This window comes from Hoplias malabaricus, chromosome Y (assembly GCF_029633855.1).
Source record: "Hoplias malabaricus isolate fHopMal1 chromosome Y, fHopMal1.hap1, whole genome shotgun sequence".
Taxonomy (NCBI): Eukaryota; Metazoa; Chordata; class Actinopteri; order Characiformes; family Erythrinidae; genus Hoplias; species Hoplias malabaricus.
In genome coordinates, this window is record NC_089820.1 from 54023942 (window position 1) to 54048479 (window position 24538).

Below are 24538 nucleotides of genomic sequence, written 5' to 3' on the forward strand. Positions count from 1 at the left end.
TGTCACTTCCTGTGACGATTATATGACATCCTTCTTTCTGACACAGGGTTAGCGTTAGCGTATATTGTACCCAAAATTATGGGTGTTAGTGATTGTGAACGTAGCGTATTAATATTTTTTTTTTTTTTGGAATTTTGAATCAAAACTCTATGTTACACAAAAACACTTTAAAACAATCAAAACGTATTTGTACATTTATATGTGTGTGTACATACTGTGTATGTGTTTTGATGGCAAGGGCTCATCGCTCCCGGCTGCAAACACATTTCCGTTAGCTATGCGTGAGTCGTGCATTTAAATGAGGAGTGATATACTGTATTTTGAAAGCGCGACCACCAAAGTGTCACCCGCACCGCAGACCTATAAATAGTAATGGGAGCAGATATGATTTGGGGCCTGAAGCAATGGGCGGCTGGACTTCAATGAATTCAGCTCCAGCCTCATGCTAATGCAGCGCTAGTGGGTTATCAAGCGTGTGCACACCAACCGGAGTGACATCATCAATCACGCTCAGTATTACAGGGAGGGCTTAATCGAAGAGTCACTCACATGCTGCTGCTTCTCTCTCTCTCTCTCTCTGTCTCTCTCTCTCTCTCTCTGTCTCTCTATCTTTTCTCCGTGTTTAAGTCACACTGATTCTCAGTGTCTCTGACTCTATCTCTCTCCTCACTCTTTCTCCTGCCTCTGTTTCATTCCATTTCTATGTTTCAGTCTCTCTCTCTCTCTCTCTTTCTCTCTCTCTCTCTGCAGTGCTCACTGGCACCCATCCAAAGCTTCAGTCATGTGCTCTCTGCAGGGGTCCGGCGTGTACCACTCCTGCCCCCCGCCTTCCCCCTGTCTCCCTGGAGACGAGTGGCTTGCTTTCAGAAATGTTAGCAATTCCCCCGGGACACGTCTGCATCTATCCTATACCACCTGCTGACTACTGTATGACATGTACACATGTACATACAGACTGCTGCTCTCTCTCTCTCTCTCTCTCTCTCTCTCTCTCTCTCTCTCTCTCTCTCTCTCTCTCTCTCTCTCTCTCTCTCTCTCTCTCTCTCTCTCTCTCTCTCTCTCTCTCACCCCAGTTGCCAGTTTATTAGAAACACACTTGTACCTACACTCACCTACTATTTTATCACCAACACCCACCATATAGCTGTCCTGTAGTCCACTGTAGTCCATCTGTTGCTGCACAATTTATCACCCCCTCTCCATCAACGGAGATGGATCACCACAGATGACCAGATGTCTGGACAGCAGTGGACTGTCCTCTGAAAAGCAGTGACTTGGCAGCGGACGGCAGATGGGCTTGAATATCTATAAAAGTGGTCTCGCACTGGTCCCAAAAATAATTGGGCAATTTAACAACTGAAACAGAGCAATGTATCAATTTCACTGCATTAAGAAGCAAAATATCACTACGAGTGCTTCTTGATTTAAAGAAATCATTCACTTCATTCATTCAATCATTAATTAATCTTTTAATTAACTTTTTCATCCTTTTCAGGTTTATGGTGTGTAAAGAGACCAGCCAGAACCACTCACACACTCACACCTGTAGACAGTTTCACACACTCACCCAGTCACTCACACACTTACACCTGTAGACAGTTTCACACACTCACCCAGTCACTCACACACTTACACCTGTAGACAGTTTCACACACTCACCCAGTCACTCACACACTTACACCTGTAGACAGTTTCACACACTCACCCAGTCACTCACACACTTACACCTGTAGACAGTTTCACACACTCACGCAGTCACTCACACACTTACACCTGTAGACAGTTTCACACACTCACCCAGTCACTCACACACTTACACCTGTAGACAGTTTCACACACTCACCCAGTCACTCACACACTCACACCTGTAGACAGTTTCACACACTCACCCAGTCACTCACACACTTACACCTGTAGACAGTTTCACACACTCACCCAGTCACTCACACACTCACACCTGTAGACAGTTTCACACACTCACCCAGTCACTCACACACTCACACCTGTAGACAGTTTCACACACTCACCCAGTCACTCACACACTTACACCTGTAGACAGTTTCACACACTCACCCAGTCACTCACACACTCACACCTGTAGACAGTTTCACACACTCACCCAGTCACTCACACACTCACACCTGTAGACAGTTTCACACACTCACCCATTCATTCACACACTCACACCTGAGGACAGTGTCACACACTCACACCTGTGGACAGTGCCACACACTCACCCATTCATTCACACACTCACACCTGTGGACAGTGTCACACACTCACCCTGTCACTCACACACTCACCCATTCATTCACACACTCACACCTGTGGACAGTGTCACACACTCACCCATTCATTCACACACTCACACCTGTGGACAGTGTCACACACTCACCCTGTCACTCACACACTCACCCATTCATTCACACACTCACACCTGTGGACAGTGTCACACACTCACCCATTCATTCACACACTCACGCCTGTGGACAGTGTCGGGGTTCTTAACAATTAAGTTTGAGAGAGATGCCCAGGTGCCTTCAGACATTTGCACAGTTCTCTGTGAGACTTTGACACTTTGTAACTCAGTGTATAAATTAATATGTATCTGAACACTGGAGCAAAGTGAAAGTAATAGCTGTTAAACGCTGGCCGTATTCTACAGAAAGTGCTGTTACAGTTTGTGTGGAAATCAGCTTCCTCTGAGGCAAAGTGGTCTGAGGTGGAATTGAGAGATAACCCTCGTTAGTGCGACCTCAGAGTGAGCCAATGAGCTGTGGTGTGTGTATGTGTGTGTGTGTGCTTGCATAAATGCCAGACGTGACTTCATTAGCTCAGGAGGGGTCAGTAGGGCAGCACTGCTTACTGGGAGAGCCATGTTCATAAAGGCCAAATTTCTGATCCACACACACTCACAACCTGACACACTCAACACACTCCCACATGGGTAAATCTCTCTCTCTCTCACACACACACACACACACACACACACACACACACACAAACCCAACACTCACACTCAGCACACCCCCACCTGAGTGTCTCTCACGTACACACACACACACACACACACACACACACACACACATACACAAAGCAACACTCACACTCAGCACACCCCCACCTTAGTGTCTCTCACATACACACACACACACACAAAGCAACACTCACAATCAGCACACCCCCACCTTAGTGTCTCTCACACACACACACACACACACACACAAAGCAACACTCACACTCAGCACACCCCCACATGAGTGTATATATAATTAGAACAGAACATATATATGACTATATATAAAACAAGAGAGAGAGAGAGAGAGACATCATGAGTGAGAAAGACAGTGACAGAGAGACTCAGATGCACAGATTGCATTCACTATTTGTGCACACAAGTTCTACACTATGTAAATGGTGGCCAATGGGGGTTCCGCTTGCGGCGGACTGAAATAAAAGGATAAAGAAAAAAAAACAAAGACAGGTGACCTCCCGCTGGAAGTCTGCAGCTATGCTAATACACTCACTGTTGTTTATTTATTCATTTAGCCCTGCGAGCGAGCGAGCGAGAGTGAGAGAGAGAGAGAGAGAGAGAGAGAGAGAGGAGAGGGGAGGATGGGTGGGGGCTTGGAGGAGGGTACTACAGTGAGCCAATAGCAGCACCTGCCTCTTTACACACTTTACACACAATAGCAACAGATGTGAAAGGTTACGCTGAATGAAAACGTAATAAAACAATGAGGTCAAAGGTTAAACAATGGCTGCTTCTACAGTTGAAATAAAGCCAACAGGGGACACAGTGTCCACTCCACGTTCACCTAGGAATACACACACTGCCGAAAATAAACACTGCATGTCTGTGTTCTCATGTTTGTCTACAGATTTTATGATGGATGGACCAATAGAAATGCTCCTAAAAAGCTTTGAAATTAGCAAATGGAGCAGACACAGCAGTAATGCTGGAGTTCTTAAACCCCTCAGTGTCACTGCTGTGTGCGATCCACTTGTACCAGCACAACACATTAACACATAACACCACATCCTACATTTCCTCTCCATGTCCAAAGTTTGTGGACACCTTTTAATAAGTGGTTTCAGCTATTTAAAGGTGCACGCACCGTGGACACCTTTAAACTCTCTGAAATGGCTCACTCTAGAGCAGCTGGGACACAGTCATCATGCTCAGTGCCAGGTATGGGGTAGAGGGGTAGAAATGCAAAGCAGTATTGGGTTGCGGAACAGTGGAACTGCGCTCTCCAGAGTAATGCTGCACCAACCAATACTGTTAAGATGACATGGAGTGGTGCTCTAGCTTCTGGAAATGACTATCATTGCCACAGTCGTTATACAACCCCAGTTCCAATGAAGTTGGGACGTTGTGTAAAGCATAAATAAAATGATTTGCGTGTCGTTTGAGCATTCCTCCACTTTCCCAGTCTTTTGTTGGACGAATTGCAGGCCTCAAATTCAAAATGAGTGAATATTTGCAAAAAAAAAGTTTATCCATTTGAACATTAAATATCTTGCCTTTGTAGTGTATTCAAGTGAATATAGGTTGAAAAGGATGTGCAAATCATCATATTTGTCACGCCCTCGTCCTGTCATGCCTCGTCCTGTTTTCCCTGCCATGCGCTCTCTTAGCACATGGCTCTGTTTGTTGTTGTCCATGTCTCCGCCCTAGTCCCGCCTTTGTTCCGCCTCCTCGTCTGTGTCTCCTTTGTTACCCTGCCCTCTCATTATCTGTCTCAGGTGCGTCTCGTCTGTGTTTAGTATTTAAGTCCCCTTCAAGTATCACTTCCACTTGTCTGTCATTCGTTCTCGTACTCGTTTCATGTCCCGAGTCATTAGTTTTGCTTCCAGTTTTGCTGTGTCGTGTTACTCAGTCTGGTCTGTCTGTCTCTGTCTTTTCCTAGCTCTGTGTTTAGGTTTAGCTTTAGCTTCTGTGTTTGTTTAGATTTCATGGTCTCTGTTAAGTATTTGTCTGGTTCTTTGTCTTAGCTTAGCATCTTTAGCTCTTTCTGTTTAGGTGTCTGTTTAGCTCTGTGTCCAGGTTTGTCTATCTAGTTCTATGTCTAGGTTGAGTCTGTTTCTCTGTCTGTTTAGCTCCCTCTAGGTTTCTCCGTCCTGTTCCCTCTCTATCTGTCAAAGTCTCTCTGTCTTATATCATGTGAAGTTATCCAAGTCTGTCTCTGGTTTATTATTATCTTGTGTTTCAATAAAGTCACTGTGTTTTAGCAAGTGCATCCACCCTCCGCGAGTCCCTGACAGTATTCTGTTTTTATTTATGTTTCACACAACGTCCCAACTTCACTGGACCTGGGGTTGTATAAAGTGGAAGGTTTCATTTACTCCTTGCATAGAAAAAAAGTGTACAACTACTTGCACATGATTTTTCATCCCACTCCCTAAAAGCCAATCATACGACGTTCCTATGACAACAGCCCCTGAGAAATGTTGAAAAAAGAGAGAAATGAAGGACGCCTGGGTGACCTTCAGAGAAGCCGGAGAACTATAGCATCAAAAAAAGGATCCAGCAGAAGCAGACAGCACATACACACTCTCCGTTAAAACCCTGAGGGCTACTGTCAAACAGCCTTTACAGGTTAAGTCTCCCCCATGTGTTCATATCACGTCTTAAAGGAGTAGACTAAACAAGCCGACTCCATCCAGACAGCCAGGTGCCGCTCTGTCTCCGAGCACGGTTGCGTAAAACGGAGATACGTTGATGTTATTGTGATTAATGACATCACAAACCTGAGCCCCCAAGTGGTTAAAGCAGTGGACAGGAACTGCATAAATGGCATAGTAACAAGCAGATGACTGGGTGTCGTATTTTATTTTTCAGTCCTGTTTCTTAAATCAAATCTAATCTCATTTTAATTCGTCACGTACAAACCCAGGACGACCCAGTGACAAGTAAACATAGTCAAAGAGAGATCTATAACATATGGGGATTAAATATAAGGCTGTCAAATAAACATAAAAGGTTAAAGATGTGTACAGAGATGTAAGTATGGAGAATTATTTCGTTTTAATTATTAAATTACCTTCACAAACATCTGAGACTTGAAAAATCCAGCCGCCATATTTTCTGGTTGTCTCTTATACAACATAACTGTACATTACAACACACTTAGAGGAGAACACTAACTGCCTAGCTAACAGACACCCATTGCTGGTGCTGATATAGTGGAGGGAGGACCACTCAGAGACGGTCTGTGACTCTTAGACCCTGGCCACAGACGTTCCAAAGACATTTATAATGAGTACCTTTTCCTATTAGAGGCATTTGCCACTTCTATCAGTTCAGGGACGCAGTGGGGGGCAGAGTCTAAGCAGAATTATCGAGAACCCTGCAGGAACACACCCTGGACAGGGCCCTAGTCCATTCCTTTCACACAAACACAGATGGTGTCACACCATGAGGAAACCTACACAGAAACAGGGAGAACACACCTCCTCACAGACCACCTCCTAGTGACCTAAGGTGAGTAATAAACCCAAATCCCCAGGACCCTGGAGCTGATTAGCATCGACACCTCCAGAGCTCCTTTGCAGCCCACAGTACACTGTGAAAGTATAAAATCTTGGCTTTTTTTTTTTTAATCCAGTAATGACAGGTGCCCCCCGGCAAAGTGCACACCTGCGGCAGCCCGGGGGGGGGGGGCTGGGGGGGGCTTTCATTCAGATCAGACGACTGTATCAACTCTCACATCCAATTACAGCGCGCAGCCAATCAGCTCCAGCTCCAGCTCGATTGGCCCGCGGTCCAGCAGGAGTTAATGAGCCATTGACCGTTTAATGAAGCCAATATGATGGCAGTCAGAGAGCGGACCGGAGCGGCGGGGGAGAAAAGTTTGAGTATTTCACCCTTCCGTTTTTTAAGCCTCACCTTTCGCTAATGTTAAAAGAAGGGCATCAGCAGAAAGGGGGCAGCGGCGGTAATTGGGAGCAAATCGTTGCTTTTGCTGATTCGGCAGAGCGTTCCAGAACATCGCCACTGGTCCCGCACATCAGAGAGAGACAGGGGGAAGAGAATAGAGGGAGAAAGCTTGCACAGGGACCCGCTGCCAGAATACAGGAAGAGCTTGTGTAATGCCTAATCAACAGAAATCCCAACACAGCAAAAAAAATAATAATAAAAACGTCGACCGGAACTACATTTCTGTTTGGTTTGTTTTCACCTACGTCAGGACGCGCGCCTGTCATGGCTCTGCAGTTCTGCCTTCCTTTCCTCGGTGATAGAGTGTATGATGTGTTTGTTTTCAGCAGCTAGAGAACAGCAGTACACAACCCAGGCTTTTCAGTGCTAATAGACATCCTCACCGTGCAATAAAAGAAAGCCCATTGTTATACACACAGTACATACCCCGTGCATACGCTTTTGACTCTGAACAAACTGTATACCAGACGACCGCTCGGGGGGCTGCATGAAATTGCATCCACTTTTACATCAATTATATTCAAATCAGGTGCATCTGGTTGCTCCTAGATATGGTGACTGCACACTTTCAAAGACAATTACCCTTAATCAGATTACAGACCCCATTTCTGAGGTCTGACATTTCCCATCAGACCCCAGGCATGCTTCTCAAACGGGATCAATTAGTGTGAACACATGGACGGGGCTATGAATAGACGTATGGTGCGTGGGTGTGCAGCGTGTATTCATATTCATCCTGGAGAACGTGTAGGTGAATACTGTAAGTGGTCCTGAGGTGCCCTGTTTTTATTAACCAAGGGTTTAGTCGAATATCCAGCCTCTCGCCATGCATGCCATGTATCTTGGAACAAGTGAGGGTTTGATGGCTACCAGCCACAGGAACATTAGTGAGGTCAGGTCCTGGAACCCAAACACCACTCCAACACATCCTAAAGTGATGGATAGAGATGCACCACTCCAGAGAGCTCAGTACTGCTGGGTGGGTTGGTGGGTGGGCTTTGGCCATGATGTCCCTCACTGTCGTCAACTCCAACTGAAGATCCCTATATAGTGAATTGCATAAGTCATAAAACTACAATGTATACACAAAGATAACACTAGATTTCAGATTCCCACGTATGAATTATTATCATTTATGTTGTATTTGAGCGACATACTGCACTATTCAGCTCTAGATTCAGTACATGACATAGTGCCCCCCACAGGGAGAATGGAGTGATTTGAGATAAAACCTCTGTTGCTCTAATGCTTCATGGTGTTTTGATGTCTCTCTGTAAGTGGTACCCTCGCCCCCTACTGGACCGGTATGATCACTCAACCATTTTCATATTCATCTGCACAGGGATATTGTCAAAAAGAGAGCGTGGATAATCTCAGTTTTCAAAAATATCTGCTTCTGGTGGTACCTCAGCCTAAGAATATTTTAAATCTGACTGTATCCACACTGTGTCGCAGTCACACAGCTCCAGGGGCCTGGAGGTTGTGGGTTCGATTCTCGCTCCGGGTGACTGTCTGTGAGGAGTGTGGTGTGTTCTCCCTGTGTCAGCGTGGGTTTCTTCCGGGTGACTGTCTGTGAGGAGTGTGGTGTGTTCTCCCTGTGTCCGCGTGGGTTTCCTCCAGGTGCTCCGGTTTCCTCCCACGGTCCAAAAAACACACATTGGTAGGTGGATTGGCGACTCAAAAGTGTCAGTAGGTGTGAGTGAATGTGCGAGTGTCTGTGTTGCCCTGTAAAGGACTTACGCCCCCTGCAGGGTGTATTCCCGCCTTGCGCCCAATGATTCCAGGTAGGCTCTAGACCCACCGCGACCCGACCCTGAACTAGATAAGTGGTTACAGATAATAAACGAACAATGAATGAATGAATGAATGAAGGTATCCACACTAGGCCTGGATGAAATCTATGAAAAGGCAGCAAAGACCTCTAGATATCAGCATCTGCTAAATGCCATATATGCAAATGTAAATGTTAACATGCTTCCTCAATTCTCTCAGCATGATACTAAGAGGTCTGGGTTTGATATTTTGTGCCGAGTGGCTCTAAAGACATTGACTTTCATCAAAAAGGTGACCAGTCTTATACCCACCAGCCAAGGAACCCACCACACAGCCTTAGCTTGACTGAAAGCTGTCACATCTGATTCAAGTTACACTGCGGACAAGCATCTGCACTAGAATGGCCTATTCTGACCCCAGGACGACAATGAGAGATCATGGTGAACTTCAGCTGAACTGCAAATAATCAGTGTCCAATCTCCCTGACCACTGCAGACCTGTAGGTTTTAATCAGAGTGTCCACAAGCTTCTACAAAAATGGTGAAGTCATGAGCATCAGTGAGAAAGCCCATGGTAACTGCTTTATGTACAGCAAAGACAGCCTAGGCCCCAACAGTGTAGCGCGAAGATTACATTTGCCTTTACTGCATCACAAATAGAGCACAAATGTGAGAAACGCAGCTTGAGTTTTACATCAGTTGACAGTGATTCATTAAAACCAAATGTCAGTTTGAAAAAGGACACAAAACACACAAGACCCTGGTGTGAAAAAACACACTAACAATAGAACAATAGGGAAACTGATTCAGCCCCTGACCACAAGCCAATGGACACACCGCGACCCTGAACTGGATAAGTGCTTACAGATAATGGATGGATTAATCAGAATTGGTTTTACAACTGTTTATAGCAAAAACACCATTTTTAAAAGGTTGATTTCATAAATATTTGTTGTGTTGTTTCTGTCATAAAGAAGTATTTCCTAAAGTTTTGAGAGGGAAGTAAATAAATGTCGTGTGGTCTCTGACTTTTGAGTCGGGGGAGTCCTTTAAAAACCCGTCGTCATGCAGTAGGCATTGATCAGCCGAAACGTCATCGTTTATTCGGAAAACATTTTTCCATCGCTTTTTTCAACATTTCTTTCTGCAAAATTTTGGATGTTTTAGTGAATTGTTGAAATACTTTGAGTGTTCAGAAATGCCCCGCCCCCTTGTCTGAGCTTGTCCAATCACAGCATTGGGCCCACATTTATGTGAGACCCCAAAAACAAGGTAAAACGGAGCCAAGGAAACAGACAGCAGAGGTTAAATACAGCAAAGTAATCAAGTAAACATGGAAAAATTCGAATGTTGGTTAAACAGACAGGAAGAGAATCTTGCTGTGGGGATTGATCCTTGTGGTGTTTTGATCAAAGCAGGTGACAGACCCAGAACTGTGTTCAATTGTGGACAAGAGGAGATATTTCATACAGTACTACCTTCACCTATAGGATGGATATGGGTTTTTAAGCACAGAGTAGAGTTTAAAAAATAATAATAAAAAACAAGGTGACCTTACCTTCATCAATACTGATTCGCTGAGCTTCTCCCGGTTGACGATTTTAATGGCGACTTTCTGACACGTGACGCAGTGGACCCCCAACTTCACCAAACCTAGAACAAAGAGCGAAGGAGCTATATGTCAGAAAACACACAAAGGAGCTTTAATGAAAAAGAGTGGGCTCGTCCTGGCAATAAAGCGCCTGTCTCAGCAAGACTTTGTTCTGGAAATGAAAACGGTCTCCCGGAAGCCCCCGTCATGCGTAAAAATGAAACGCTCTTTGGGCGCACTTTTCATGAAGCCGCAGTAAATGTCAGCGAACATACATAAACACAAACAAGGCCCAGATCAATGCGGAAAATCCCTCAGTAGCATTCTGTCATAACAACGATAAAGAAAGAGTAGCCCCCCCCCCCTCGACACCATACCCCCCTCGCTCACGAGCTGACACGGGAGCAGGCGTATATCACAGGCCTTTCTCAAAATGCCAGGTCTTTGCATTCCGTTATTACCTCCATCCATTTTTTTCCGCATGCCTCTGCATATCAAACTGTTGATTTCCCTGCAGGTTTACTCGGGGGGCCCAGAGGCAGTAAACACCTGACAGAGCGCCGCCACTCTTTCATGGCTGAGTGTCATTAGAGCCTGAAGGGCAGTGTGTGATGGTCCCCTGACGTCGGCGCTCACTCTGGGTACGATCCCCCCACGCGGAACAGTGTCCGGGGACGGCATGAATATTTCATCTCCGCGTAATTGCCTTGGACGGACATGTGTCAAAGCACAGGAAGGCACCGGGCGAACACAAGTTACCTGCTGAACTTTGACAGACTACAAAAGAAGGAACTTGGGCAGGGAACAGAAAGTGAGAGAAGAAAAGACAGGTAACATTTGCCAATAGCAGGCAAGTGAAAAAGCACAGAGATTAGCACGGAACACCGCTGAGAATGGAGGAATCTACATGTAAACACTACAGTCAACCATCCAGTGGAGCTCTACAGGATAAAATCAAGAGGCTACTGGGCAGGAACCACAAAAGCACAGTTTGCAAGTAAATGCATTTAAGTTAAATTTGGCTCTGGGTATAAAAATATGAATAAATGCATAGAGAATTGGCAAATTAATTGTGGAACACATGTTAGCCGGAGAGAGTGGGCGTGCAGGGGGCATTAGAGGAAAGTTCTAAAAATTGAGCTATACATGCTGGCGCAAACATTAGTACCATATGTGTGCCAAAGTACAGTCTATCGTTCTCACAACCCTCTCCTCATCCACGAGCAGGAATAACACTCACTATAACTGGCTTTGGGCAAGGCATGTCCAGACATGTTCCTGGAGACTGTAGATTACGGCTGGAACCCCAGTGAACTCCATACAACAGACAAGGGGTTTGATTTTGATTCCCATCTTGGCCAGAAACACCAGGTTAGGCCTCAGGTTAAATCGGGACATGATGCACCTGAGACTACGGATACTGGAAGCCTGTGCTAGCATTTCTCCTGCGGTGTTGCTATCAGTGTGTGAAGAGCGGGAGAAGTGGGTTGCATTGACAATCCAACACAATGGGCTGCACTTTGAACACATTTTATAAGTGGTCCGAAACTTGTAAATAACTCATGAAAGAATAAACTTATGTTAAAACCAAGCACACCATTGTTTTTCTTGTGAAATTCCCAATAAGTTTGACGTGTCACATGACCCTCTTCCCATTGAAAAAACAAAAGTTGGATCCAAAATGGCCGACTTCGAAATGGCCGCCATGGTCACCACCCATCTTGAAAAGTTTCCCCCCTCCCATATACTAATGTGACACAAACAGGAAGTTAATATCACCAACCTTTCCCATTTACTGGGACGCAAGTACAACTGAGATATGTTCGATCTGTCTTCTTTATACTAAAAATGAAACGGTATGAAAATTTAATATCACGATTATAGCCAAAATTATCATTTATTTTCAGCATTACAACTGTATTTTTAAAATGTCCTGAAACTTTCAGTATGTACTGATAAACACATTTAAAACATGCCATGTTTAAGACCTAAATGAATGGTTTTGTTTTTATTTTTGTTTATTTTAATTTTTCTTGCTTTAATCATGATATTATTTGGTAATTATTAGGTTTTGTTTAACAGGTAATCATTCATTCACTGTCTGTAACCCTTATCCAGTTCAGGGTTGCGGTGGGTCCAGAGCCTACACGGAATCACTTGGCGCAACGTGGGAACACACCCTGAAGGGGGCACCAGTCCTACACAGGGCGACACACACTCACACATTCACTCACACTACGAACACTTTTGAGTCGCACTCAAAATGAATTCAAATGATTAAATCTGCATATTTATACAACCATGCATCAGTAGCCCATTGGATTACTCATCAGTGCGCAATCTCCTTCCTGTTCTGATTTCTCCTCCTCTGGTTTCGAGGGTCCTGGGGGAGTGAAATTAGGATGGGGAGCCATATTCTGATTCCTCCCGTTCTTAAAAAGAATTAAGATTCCCATCCCAACAGAAGTGTAGATCCACAGGGCCATGGTTTGACAACTTCAATGGACACTCCACCAATTTTCACCCAAAAATGTTACGGTAAGTAAACTTCTCGAACACTTCCAGCAAGCCTCCAGCGGCCGAGGAGCGAGGAAGCCATGGAAACGGCTGTTTGAGCCTCTAACTGTGGCTAAGCAGAGAATCCGCAGTCGCATTGACCCTCTCCGGTCACTGCTCTGCGCAGAAAAACAGATAAACACGGCTGAGTCAAGCGTGGCTGAGTTCTCCACAGAGCCAGTCAGCCAGCAGTGTTCTTGTCATTTTTTACACAGAAAAACAACACTCTTCCATGAGAGATTTGTCCACTAACACTTCGCCGTTAACTCCGAGGGCTGAGGCAGCTGAAAGGAGGGGAGCTTTCAGAATTCAGCAAAATATGACGGAATAAACCACCAGAATAAACACCAAGAAGATGCTAAATAAACAAGCCATTTAATGAGAGAGGAGAAGAATTATATCAAAAATTAAAGGGGGTTGTTTGACTTTCACCCCCAAAGTATGTCAACATTAAAGGGCCTGTACTGTACGTTCTAAGGCCGTTGTGGTGTACTTGTGATACCGGCGTGTGCCATAATAGCAGTCCAAGCTTTCACCAGTTTTCACCCTTATACATAAAGCCTGTTATAAATACCTTTATTCCAACAATGATGGATAATAAAATGAAGGCCACTCCCTAAAAAATTCAGCACAACTTTGTCAGCACATTGTCCCTGTAGCCACATCACCCCTTTAAAAACCCAGGACACTAACAGATCGATATGCGAGAGCTCATCAGTTACAGTTCAAAATAATAATAAAAAAAAGCCTTCAGAGTTCAGAGCGACGTGAAATGACCAGGGACCCCCCCCCCTCACCACCACCATCCACCGCCTCCCTGTGTCCAACACATGCTTATAGGAGTGTGTGTCTCTCACCGTACCACAATTTCATTGCTTTACATTTATTTATTTAATACAGAAATTAAAATACCACCTCGATATCTGCATTGAAATATTCCTCCATTCAAAAATAGATGGTACATTTTATTTGGGCCAAAAGCTACACTACACTGAAATACCAGCCCTCGTACGGGGTGCCTATTCTTAGTCTCAGAGCTGTCTCTACAAAGTGTGAAACAGTTACAGCTACTGTCACAACAAACTACAATCATCATAAGAGGAAATGCATAATTTAAAATCTCCTATCATCACCATAATAACCAAAGCCTTTATATTAATAGTCTGCAATCCTAGTTCATATTATATTGAATTATTAATTATTGAAATCCATTACATTTCAAAATGATTTCAAATTAAATTCAAATCAGATTTGAACTTAATTAAAATAACGTAATGAATACGTTTAGATTAATTTGCCGTGCATTTTTCACCTCTAAAACCTTGCGGATGGTTTCACACGTTCCTCTTTCATACGTAATTGTTCTCGGTATCACACAGAGAGGTCACCCAGAAGCTCGGAGTGAACTAAGGGAAGCAGGATTAATAGAGTCCCTCTACAATCTCCGATATCTTACTGCGGGAGTCCTAACAGAGTCCGGTCCACAGTCCACAGGTTTCAGCAGAAGAGCTGATGCAGACAATAGGCAGCAGGCCGCAGCCGTGCCAAGCCCTGCAGTCCCACGCTTATCTATTTTTGATTAATGTACTCAGCGTCAGCATAAAAGGCTTCATAATTATACGGATGCTGAAGCAAACGCAGTTAGCTGGAGTCCAGACCGCTCGTGTGAAAACACTTTGCTTACCGCCTGCATAACGCACTGTGATGGATGTGTGATTCATATCCAGATCTGCTCATACGCTCCCACTGTCAGTTCGTCTCCGGGTGACTGTTTGTGAGGTGTGTGGTGTGTTCTCTCTGTGTCTGCGTGGGTTTCCTCCGGGTGACTGTCTGTGAGGAGTGTGGTGTGTTCTCCCTGTGTCTGTGTGGGTTTCCTCCGGGTGACTGTCTGTGAGGAGTGTGGTGTGATCTCCCTGTGTCTGTGTGGGTTTCCTCCAGGTGACTGTCTGTGAGGAGTGTGGTGTGTTCTCCCTGTGTCTGCGTGGGTTTCCTCCGGGTGACTGTCTGTGAGGAGTGTGGTGTGTTCTCCCTGTGTCTGCGTGTGTTTCCTCCGGGTGACTGTCTGTGAGGAGTGTGGTGTGTTCTCCCTGTGTCTGCGTGTGTTTCCTCCGGGTGACTGTCTGTGAGGAGTGTGGTGTGTTCTCCCTGTGTCTGTGTGTGTTTCCTCCGGGTGACTGTCTGTGAGGAGTGTGGTGTGTTCTCCCTGTGTCTGTGTGGGTTTCCTCCGGGTGACTGTCTGTGAGGAGTGTGGTGTGTTCTCTCTGTGTCTGTGTGGGTTTCCTCCGGGTGACTGTCTGTGAGGAGTTGGTGTGTTCTCTCTGTGTCCGCCTGGGTTTTCTCCGGGTGACTGTCTGTGAGGAGTGTGGTGTGTTCTCCCTGTGTCTGTGTGGGTTTCCTCCGGATGCTCCGGTTTCCTCCCACTGTCCAAAAACACACGTTGGTAGGTGGATTGGTGACTGAATATTGTCCATAAGTGTGAGTGTGTGAGTGAATGTGTGTGTGTGAGTCCTGCCTCCAAAGTTCAGTCTTAGAAGACAGTCACATCTGGTCCAAGACATCCCAAACTCATAAAAACGAAATGTAAACTAAAACCCTTAATAACGTTGTAATAAATTTATGCTCAAGATTCCAAAAACACTATCCATTCATCCTCTTTAATGTCGTTCATGCGCTCACCCGTCCATGCACACGTCCGTGAGCGGTACTGACTGCTCGTCCTCTGGTGCACCTTTCTGCCAGTGGCCCAGAGGAAGTGTACAGTAAGTGGAGGTGATGAGGTCTGTGTTCTTTGACAGGAAGCAGAGAAGCAGTATCTGCTCCAGAGCTGAGAACAACACAAACACAAAGCTGTGCAGCCAGCTCACACACCCAACATGTCAAGTATCATCCCTTCTGCTTTGCTTTTTTCTCCCTTGTCTGTGTTTTGGCAGTGAAAATCTTTCAATTAAGGCCTTTTTATAGCTCCTGCCCTGAGGGGTGGGGCTGGGGGGGTGGTGTCTGGAGATGCCACCAACACACCCACACACACTGGCCATGGCTATCGAGTAGCGAGCCACAGCCATGTGTCTTCTGCATGGCTACAAGGGGCTATTTTTACCATCTGTGGTTGTAATTTGCCGAGCAGACAAATCTGGCCAATGCTTCATGTGAAGTGAAGGATATTAACTGGGAGAGTGTCTCTGCTCTACTGCACCAACAGCCTCTGCTCTGCCAGGAAGGCTTTAGAGTACGTATTTGTTCATTGCGGTGAAGATCTGACTGTATTCAGCCATGTACACAGTACTGGGGTCTGGTCCGAATGTGGGACCACTCCAACTCCCGTATGGGAGCTTCATCGTTCCAGAGAACGTAGGTCCACAGATACAAAGTTCAGCCCTTTACCCAAAGGTGCATTGAGCTTAATGACCTTGGGCTCAAGTGTGGCTCTGCTCCACATCTTTCCATTGCACTGACAATGGTTTTCTATTGGGAATGTACAAACACGTGTAACAAACATTGAGAAAACACACACACACACACACACACACACACACACAACCGGAGCAGTGGGCTGCGGACAACCTTGACACACAGGGAGGACCACTGAGCTGAGCTGTGGCTCATTCTCATGTAAAGCAACGTCCTGAACAGGGCTGTTCTGTGTTACAAGCCTCGGAGTCTCAGAGTCTACATGAGTCACTCAGTATTCGTTTCATTTTGGTGTTGCTTTAAAACTCCCCCAGGAACTGACCACTAACCTAAAGAAAATATGGTGTCTATGTGATCGTGTGATGAATGATGCACGATGGCTGAAAGGTGCTTTCTCGACTTGCCTTCAATGCTAACCACAGCACTAATCTAACATCTAAGCAGCTGTGGTGTTTGATCCTTGTGGTATTTTGACCAAAGCTGATCACAGACGTTTCATGTGGGAAAGAGGTGGAATAAGCTCCTTTTCACTGATTTAAAGAGGTTTCTATGACGATTTACACGGGGTTAAGTTAATGTAAAGGGTGGCACGGTGGCGCAGCAGGTAGTGTCGCAGTCACACAGCTCCAGGGGCCTCCGGGTGACTGTCTGTGAGGAGTGTGGTGTGTTCTTCCTGTGTCTGCGTGGGTTTCCTCCGGGTGACTGTCTGTGAGGAGTGTGGTGTGTTCTTCCTGTGTCTGCGTGGGTTTCCTCCGGGTGACTGTCTGTGAGGAGTGTGTTGTGTTCTCCCTGTGTCTGCATGGGTTTCCTCCGGGTGACTGTCTGTGAGGAGTGTGGTGTGTTCTCCCTGTGTCTGCATGGGTTTCCTCCGGGTGACTGTCTGTGAGGAGTGTGGTGTGTTCTCCCTGTGTCTGCGTGGGTTTCCTCCGGGTGACTGTCTGTGAGGAGTGTGGTGTGTTCTCCCTGTGTCCGCGTGGGTTTCCTCTGGGTGCTCCGGTTTCCTCCCACAGTCCAAAAACACACGTTGCAGGTGGATTGGTGACTCAAAAGTGTCCGTAGGTGTGAGTGTGTGAGTGTGTGTTGCCCTGTGAAGGACTGGCGCCCCCTCCAGGGTGTATTCCTGCCTTGCGCCCAAAGATTCCAGGTAGGCTCTGGACCCACCGCGACCCTGAACTGGATAAGGGTTACAGATAATGAATGAATTAATGAAAGTTAATGTAAGCTAACACGAGCGAACATAAAAGAATGGGAGAAGAGCACACATCTCATTTTTAAACTGAAACCTGAACCAGAAAACATATTACTGAAGGCTATTACTTATGTGATTGCTTCTCAAAAGTAAACGATATTATAAAAAGGTATGGATTGTTGATTATTATGGGAGTTGTGCGTTGTAAAATCTGACTTAAAGGCTCTGATTCCTTACCATTTTAAAGACATTTATTTCAATCAGACAATGCAAGCCAGAGGGAAGGAATTATTGCTGTAAAACCACTGATCTGATAAAGCACGCCTCGTGTCTCCTAACCTGTAATATCTTGTAATATTAAGTTAATATTAAAGAGCTAAGCCCAGCACTGAAGGAAGGCTTATGGCAGGGTCGGTGACGCAGCCTCAGAGAGCGTGAAGAGTGTGACTGCGTTCTGCAGGTGACTGGCTTCATGAGAGATGCCGTTTGGAAGCTCAACGTTGTGCCATCTGCAGCTGTCACAGCTATGATTGATGACAGTCTAATCTGAAAATGAATCATATCCACACAACACAACACACGTGAACACCGACTTCAAAGGCAGCTCCGGTCCTCCTCAACTCAGGCTTAGACTCTGCATTAAGGCCAGCGGAGAGGCAAAGCTGTTGGACAGTGGCGCCGTCCCAGTCTCTCTCTGTGTGTGTCCATAAACCCAACATTCACCATGTTCACAATGTGTTTGTTAGATCTGCACCTAAACCAGTGGAACAGCCTGTTGGTAATACAACTGAAAATGCCATCTGCTTATTGCAAATGAAGAGACTTAATGGGACTTGCCTGAGGGGAGATGGCACCCACCCCAGTACCAACCAAACACCCTCCATACTCCCCCTCCAGTTCTCACTGCCACTGTGATAGAGAGCGCTATATAATCCAATATTTATCATGATTGCTAGATAAGGATGATATTAAAACACCAATAATCATTTCAATAATTACACTAACGCAGCTATTACCACTACTACTACTACAGCTACTGCTACTGTTAACACATATATGACCACTGCAGCTATTACAGCCACTACTCTAATATCTGTACTACTAATACAGCATTAATAATAGTAATAGCAAGTGAAACTAATATAATACAATTTAATATGAATTAATTGTCTATAAGTACCATCTTGTGCCCAGTGACTGTGGGTAGGCTCCACACACACACACACACCTATGGACACTTTGAGTAGCCTACAAATCACTTGTGTTTTTGGTCTGGAGGAAACCCACTCAGTCACAGGGAGAACACACCTCACACACAAGGTGGGATTGAACCCACAACCTCAGGACCCTGTAGTTGTGTAACAGTGACACTATTTACTGTGCCACTGTGCAGCCCATAATATAATATATTCATTCATTCATTCATTAGCTGTAACTGATTATCCAGTTCAGGGTCACGGTTAATATAATATAACATAATATATCGTGCAGCAGGGAGTGTTGCAGTCACACAGCTCCAGGGACCTGGAGGTTGTGGGTTCGATTCCCGTTCCGGGTGACTGTCTGTGAGGAGTGTGGTGTGTTTTCCCCATATCCGCGTGGGTTTCCTCCGTGTGTTCCTCCCACAGTCCAAAAAACACACGTTGGTAGGTTGGCGACTCAAAAGTGTCCGTAGGTGTGAGTGTGTGAGTTAATGTGTGAGTGTGTGTTGCCCTGTGAAGGACTGGCGCCCCCTCCAGGGTGTATTCCCGCCTTGCGCCCAATGATTCCAGGTAGGCTCTGGACCAACCGCGACCCTGAACTGGATAAGGGTTACAGATAATGAATGAATGAATGAATGAATAATATCTCGTCATTATCCAAAGAAAAACATTTATCTCTATTTTTGCTGATGTTTAGTTTACTACGTGATTTGAACACAGCAGCTCTCCTTCACATTGTGTGAAAATGATGAACGGACCAATAGAAATGCTACAAGATTACTTTATGCAGATTTAGAGACCTAAACAGGGTGAGCCCAACACAGAAAAACAGGAAAGTAAATGGTGGACAAACCAGGGCTTATAAACTAGAGGGAAATACAAATCAGGTGGCGACACTGATACCAAAGCGGGACAAAGGCGGAAACCAGGACAAAACATGGCAGACAACAAAAACAAAACAGGAAAACATGAAACAACGCAAAAGGCATGACAATTATATATTTAAAAAAAATTATGCAGGGATAAAGTGGCACTGAAGGAAAGACAGAGGACGATGATTATTCTCTCGTCGTCTTAAAACATCACTGGACATGGACATCACAAACTCCTTCTGACTCAAAGCCGGTCTCCAGCAGCAGCCACTTAACACTCAGCTGAGTTTACTCATCGCCCCCCAGAGGCTCTGGAGGATCAATGAACTGATGATTCCTGCAGCACTAACCAAGAGCTGTCCCCAACAAACTGGGAATCTACTCTGTGTCATAAAGGGCCTTCGGTCAACAGCAGCAGACTGACTAGAGCGGCAGCCTCTAGGTAAAAACTTCCCAGATGCGAGAGAGGTATCGGATGCCAGACAGATTTCCAGCTGCTCCCGGGCGCCACACATGCTCCACAAGCATCTTGGGTCTGGTTCAAATAAAGAGGCTATGAGCCAGCAGCATTAAATATGTGTTTATTGCCCTTAATGAAAGCCAAGGGGAGCCAAATGTATCCTCCAGGGCTGAGCTGTTATCTGCTGCCTCATGGTAGGCTGTGAAAGTGACCAGGATGGTGATGCCTGTGGACTGGAAAACCCAGCGAAGCGCAAAAACAGACTTGGCTAAATGCAGCCAGATTAGCATGGAAGATAAGTAGCATTGCGAATATTCAAACGCTAGAAAATGAGGACTATGTGAAGCAATATGTGGGTTTCCACGCACCCAATAATCGTGAAAAACTCGTGACGATTACAAGCCTCATATCCTCAGAGTCTACATGAGTCACTCAGTACATATTCAATTTTGCTGTAGCTTCACAGCTCCCCCAGAAACTGACCGCTAACCTAAAGAAAGTATGGTGTCTATGTGACCATGTGATGAGTGATGCACAATGGCTGAAAGGTGCTTTCTCGACTTGCCTGCAATGCTAACCACAGCGCTAATCTAACTACGCCTTTTAGCAGTAAGCAGCAGAGAAGGCCTTGAGCTAGCCTTTAGCGAGCTCTGTGTCCTGGAAGCTTATGAAAAGCATAAGTGAGGGGGATGTGGGAGGGAGGAGTATAAGGAGGTAAGAGTCATTACGCTAGCTACCATTGTTGGGCTTGTTGACATCTCTCTTAAGCAGCGGCTAATTCCGTGGCCACTCGGGCTAAATCAATGTGTCAGTGACGACTAGCTCATTATCCTGCTGCCTACTGTATATTAACGGCTCACCGCGCTGATTTCTATTAGCCAGGCCTGCCTCTCAACACCTCATCTGTACACGCTCTCACACATGGCCTTTATATTCATTCTCGCTCTCTCTCTCTCTCTCTCTCTCTCTATTCAATAGAAACAAAGGAGTCGCCATAATGCTTCTTCTGCCACTGAGTTTAGACACTGAGAGAGGGACAGAAAAGGTTTACAGGACAGAAAATGAATTAATACAGTGTCTGAAGGGTGCTACCTTGCTCCTGACTCCTGGCTCCTGACTGTAGTGGTGAACACGGACCTGTTTACGCTGTTCATTAAAATGTGCATTAAAAAAAAAGCACTGAAAACTGGCTGTAAACATTTCTCACATGCTTTCATTCTCATTTAGAACTTCCCAAAGAGCTTCACGAATAATAAACTACTAATAGACTACTGCTACACCAAATGTACTAAACGTTAGAGAGGAAAACAAAGCCCGCAGATGAATGTAAACGCTGTTATTATCCGATATACAGTGCGTCTTGAGTGCTGAGGTTATTTCATGAAAGACATAGAAACACATTTGAGATTCAGCCTGTTCCACTGCTCACATTCTCAGACGAACAAAACTAATTTGTTCAAATTAAAGCCTTAATAAGCCTCCTTTAATAAATACTTTATTAGTGAAAATTAATGAGGTTTGAAAAAAGTGGTTTGTGCTTGTATTCTTTTACACAAAACAACACAAAACAGGAGTGAAATAAGGAGCGTTTACTGTTCAAAGTGTTGCTGTTACACACTGGACGTTCCTTTCATTCCTTTGTGTAAAACGACAGACGTAAGAGTTACTCTGTGAAAACGTCTAGACACTGATCTCCGGAAAAACAACACCTCCGCTCGCGTAACGCTGTCCCAACACTGAAAATACACTCTGGTAAATGTGGACAAGCTCCATCTCTGATGACCTCTGATGGGGGTTTGGGGGATCTGATAGTAATCTTATGAAAAGAAGTGAAAAGACTGAGGGCTATAGACAGAAGAACAAAAAAGATGTACTCAAAGATGGACTCTACTAAACATGTAACTCTGATGTAAGGGGACTCTTCTTTCTTTCTCATTGTGTTCATGTGACAGTATGTAATTATTTATGATGTATATTTGTAGTGCAGCAGGTAGGTGTCGCAGTCACACAGCTCCAGGGACCTGGAGGTTGTGGGTTCGATTCCCGCTCCGGGTGACTGTCTGTGAGGAGTGTGGTGTGTTCTCCCTGTGTCTGTGTGGGTTTCCTTCGGGTGACTGTCTGTGAGGAGTGTGGTGTGTTCTCCCTGTGTCTGCGTGGGTTTCCTCTGGGTGACTGTCTGTGAGGAGTGTGGTGTGTTCTCCCTGTGTCTGTGTGGGTTTCCTCCTGGTGCTCCGGTTTCCTCCCACAGTCCAAAAACACACGTTGGTAGGTGGATTGGTGACTCAAAAGTGTCCATAGGTGTGAGTGTCTGAGTGAATGTGTGAGTGTGTGTGTGTTGCCCTGTGAAGGACTGGCGCCCCCTCCAGGGTGTATTCCCGCCTTGCGCCCAATGATTTCAGGTAGGCTCTGGACCCACCGCGACCCTGAACTGGATAATGAATGAATGAATGTTGTATTTTTTTTTTTATTGTTTGCTTGTTTATAGTATGCATTGTCCACTATTTTCAATAAAGCGTATTAAAAGTGAAATCTTAATGCGATCTAATCACCAAAAACCATATCCTAACGCCAGGTGGAAACAGGCCCCAAGAGTGAACACAGTGGTAATAAAAAGGTCACTGCCCAGTAAACAAGGAGCGTCCCTGGACGTTCAAAATAGGTCTAAAAGTAGTCTGTCCGTCAAGGACATATTTTAAATCCATCTTAATAAGTTAGTTAAGTGGTGACCAATCGATAACGTCAGTGGACGTCCAAAACGCGTTTTATACAAGTAATTTATTTCGGGACCAATTAATAACGTCAGTGGACGTCCAAAGTACGTCTAATAGTCGTCTTTACAATGTCTGTGTTTGGACGTCTTTTCAACTTTCATTTCAACCTTAAGAGAATGTTGATTAGACGGCAGTCATTACGTTATTTCAACGTTGAATCAACGGCTTATTCTTTACTAGGTGGTATGGACCATTGCTGTGAGGATTTGATAGCATTTAGCCTCATACACATTTACTGTTGCTGTTTTATATGACCATGATTCAACTTCAACTTATGCTTTAAAATGAAACAGGACTGATTTATGTAAATGACCTCTGTTTCGATTGGCCGCCCTGTATTGTGACTGTAATACTATAATTAATTCACACTAACTTCAGTATGAACCGGTGGGGGCTACACTGATATAGGCTGAGCAGATAGATCCATTAAAAAGAGGTTGGGTTATGTGACATCACAAAGCTCCTCATTAGAAAACGGCCTGTTTATGTAGCTTAGCTTCGATATAGTGATCAATCGGAGTGAATGTGATATTTTAGAGCTGTCTATTTCAAATCCATCTCCTGGGCCCTTTAAGAGTTTATTCGCAGTAAATTGCTCTTTCAGAATCTACATCATGCCTTAATGATACCCATGCTTTCACGTCTAGAGAACAGATACAAGCAATGAACACAGACTCCCCGAGTCCCTCAGTAATAACAACACCTTCATGGCTCATTATAACGCCTAATGTCTTCCTTAACTACACAAACATTACCTGCACAAGTCGTGGAATGGATCCAACGCCTCACATTTACGTCGTGCAGTAAGTTAACATGATTGAGGACGTATAGAATTGCATTAGAGATAGTCACTTATACCGGCTGAGGAGCTATCGACCGGCTCCCTGTTACCGTCCACAGATTTACAGCTGTGACACCTCACTGTCACTCCCCCGCCCCCGGCCTCCACCAATCACCTCATCCCACCGCTGCGCCTCCAGCCAATGAGCTATTGATTAACTGCCTTTGTTACTTCTCAAATGAGATTTAGGACGAGGGGATCAGAGGCACTCTGGAAAGAGAGAGGGGCATAAACAACCTGGATTTATTCTTTCACACAGAATTCGCTCAATGCATTCATTACACAAATAGGTCCAAACACGTTCTCAGGAATGTGGCGTACGAGCACGTGTTTAACGTCGTCTCATTCGTCCAGTTTTCACTGTGTGTTCCTCCAAGAAAGAACATTATGAAGACAGACGACGCCTCTATTCCCAACGCATGATGTCATCAAAGACTTGTAAATGTATTAGCTACTGATACGTCATGACTATGTTCACTGTACCCAATATCACACTGACCCAGTTTACACTTGCCTTTACAGAGCATTCTGTATCTGGATGTTCACCATGTAATGACATGAAAATAGGGCCAGCACTGGCTTTAAAGCTTGAAGGGGTACACTGTTCTGTTTTTAAATGTTTAAGATTAAATGTGATATCATATTTGTGTAAAGAAAAATATATGAATACACAATATTTGGCAGATATTAAGTGGCCCTTTGCATGGATCACAGGCACCACTATGGACACCACTAATGTCTGTGGAAGCAGGACCAAAACACCCTTGTAGTTTGTGTTGTTAGCACCATGGTCAGCAACCAAGACAGCACCCTTTCAACACCCTTCACACACACACAGAGAGAGAGAGAGACAGAGAGAGAGAGAGAGAGAGAGAGAGAGAGAGAGAGAGAGAGAGAGGCAGAGAGATAGAGAGAGTCATGTGTATTCGTGCA

General features: G+C 45.0%; 1 protein-coding gene across 2 annotated transcripts in view; it reads right to left on the reverse strand.

Annotated features, from left to right (window-relative positions):
- Window positions 1-24538, reverse strand: part of LOC136678070 (serine/threonine-protein kinase BRSK2-like) — a 180370-nt gene that overhangs the window by 81660 nt on the left and 74172 nt on the right. For both annotated transcript variants that reach the window (XM_066655889.1, XM_066655888.1), the window contains exon 2: window positions 10274-10368. In XM_066655889.1, the coding sequence (XP_066511986.1) occupies window positions 10274-10368 (95 nt within the window). The remainder of the gene's footprint in view (window positions 1-10273; window positions 10369-24538) is intronic.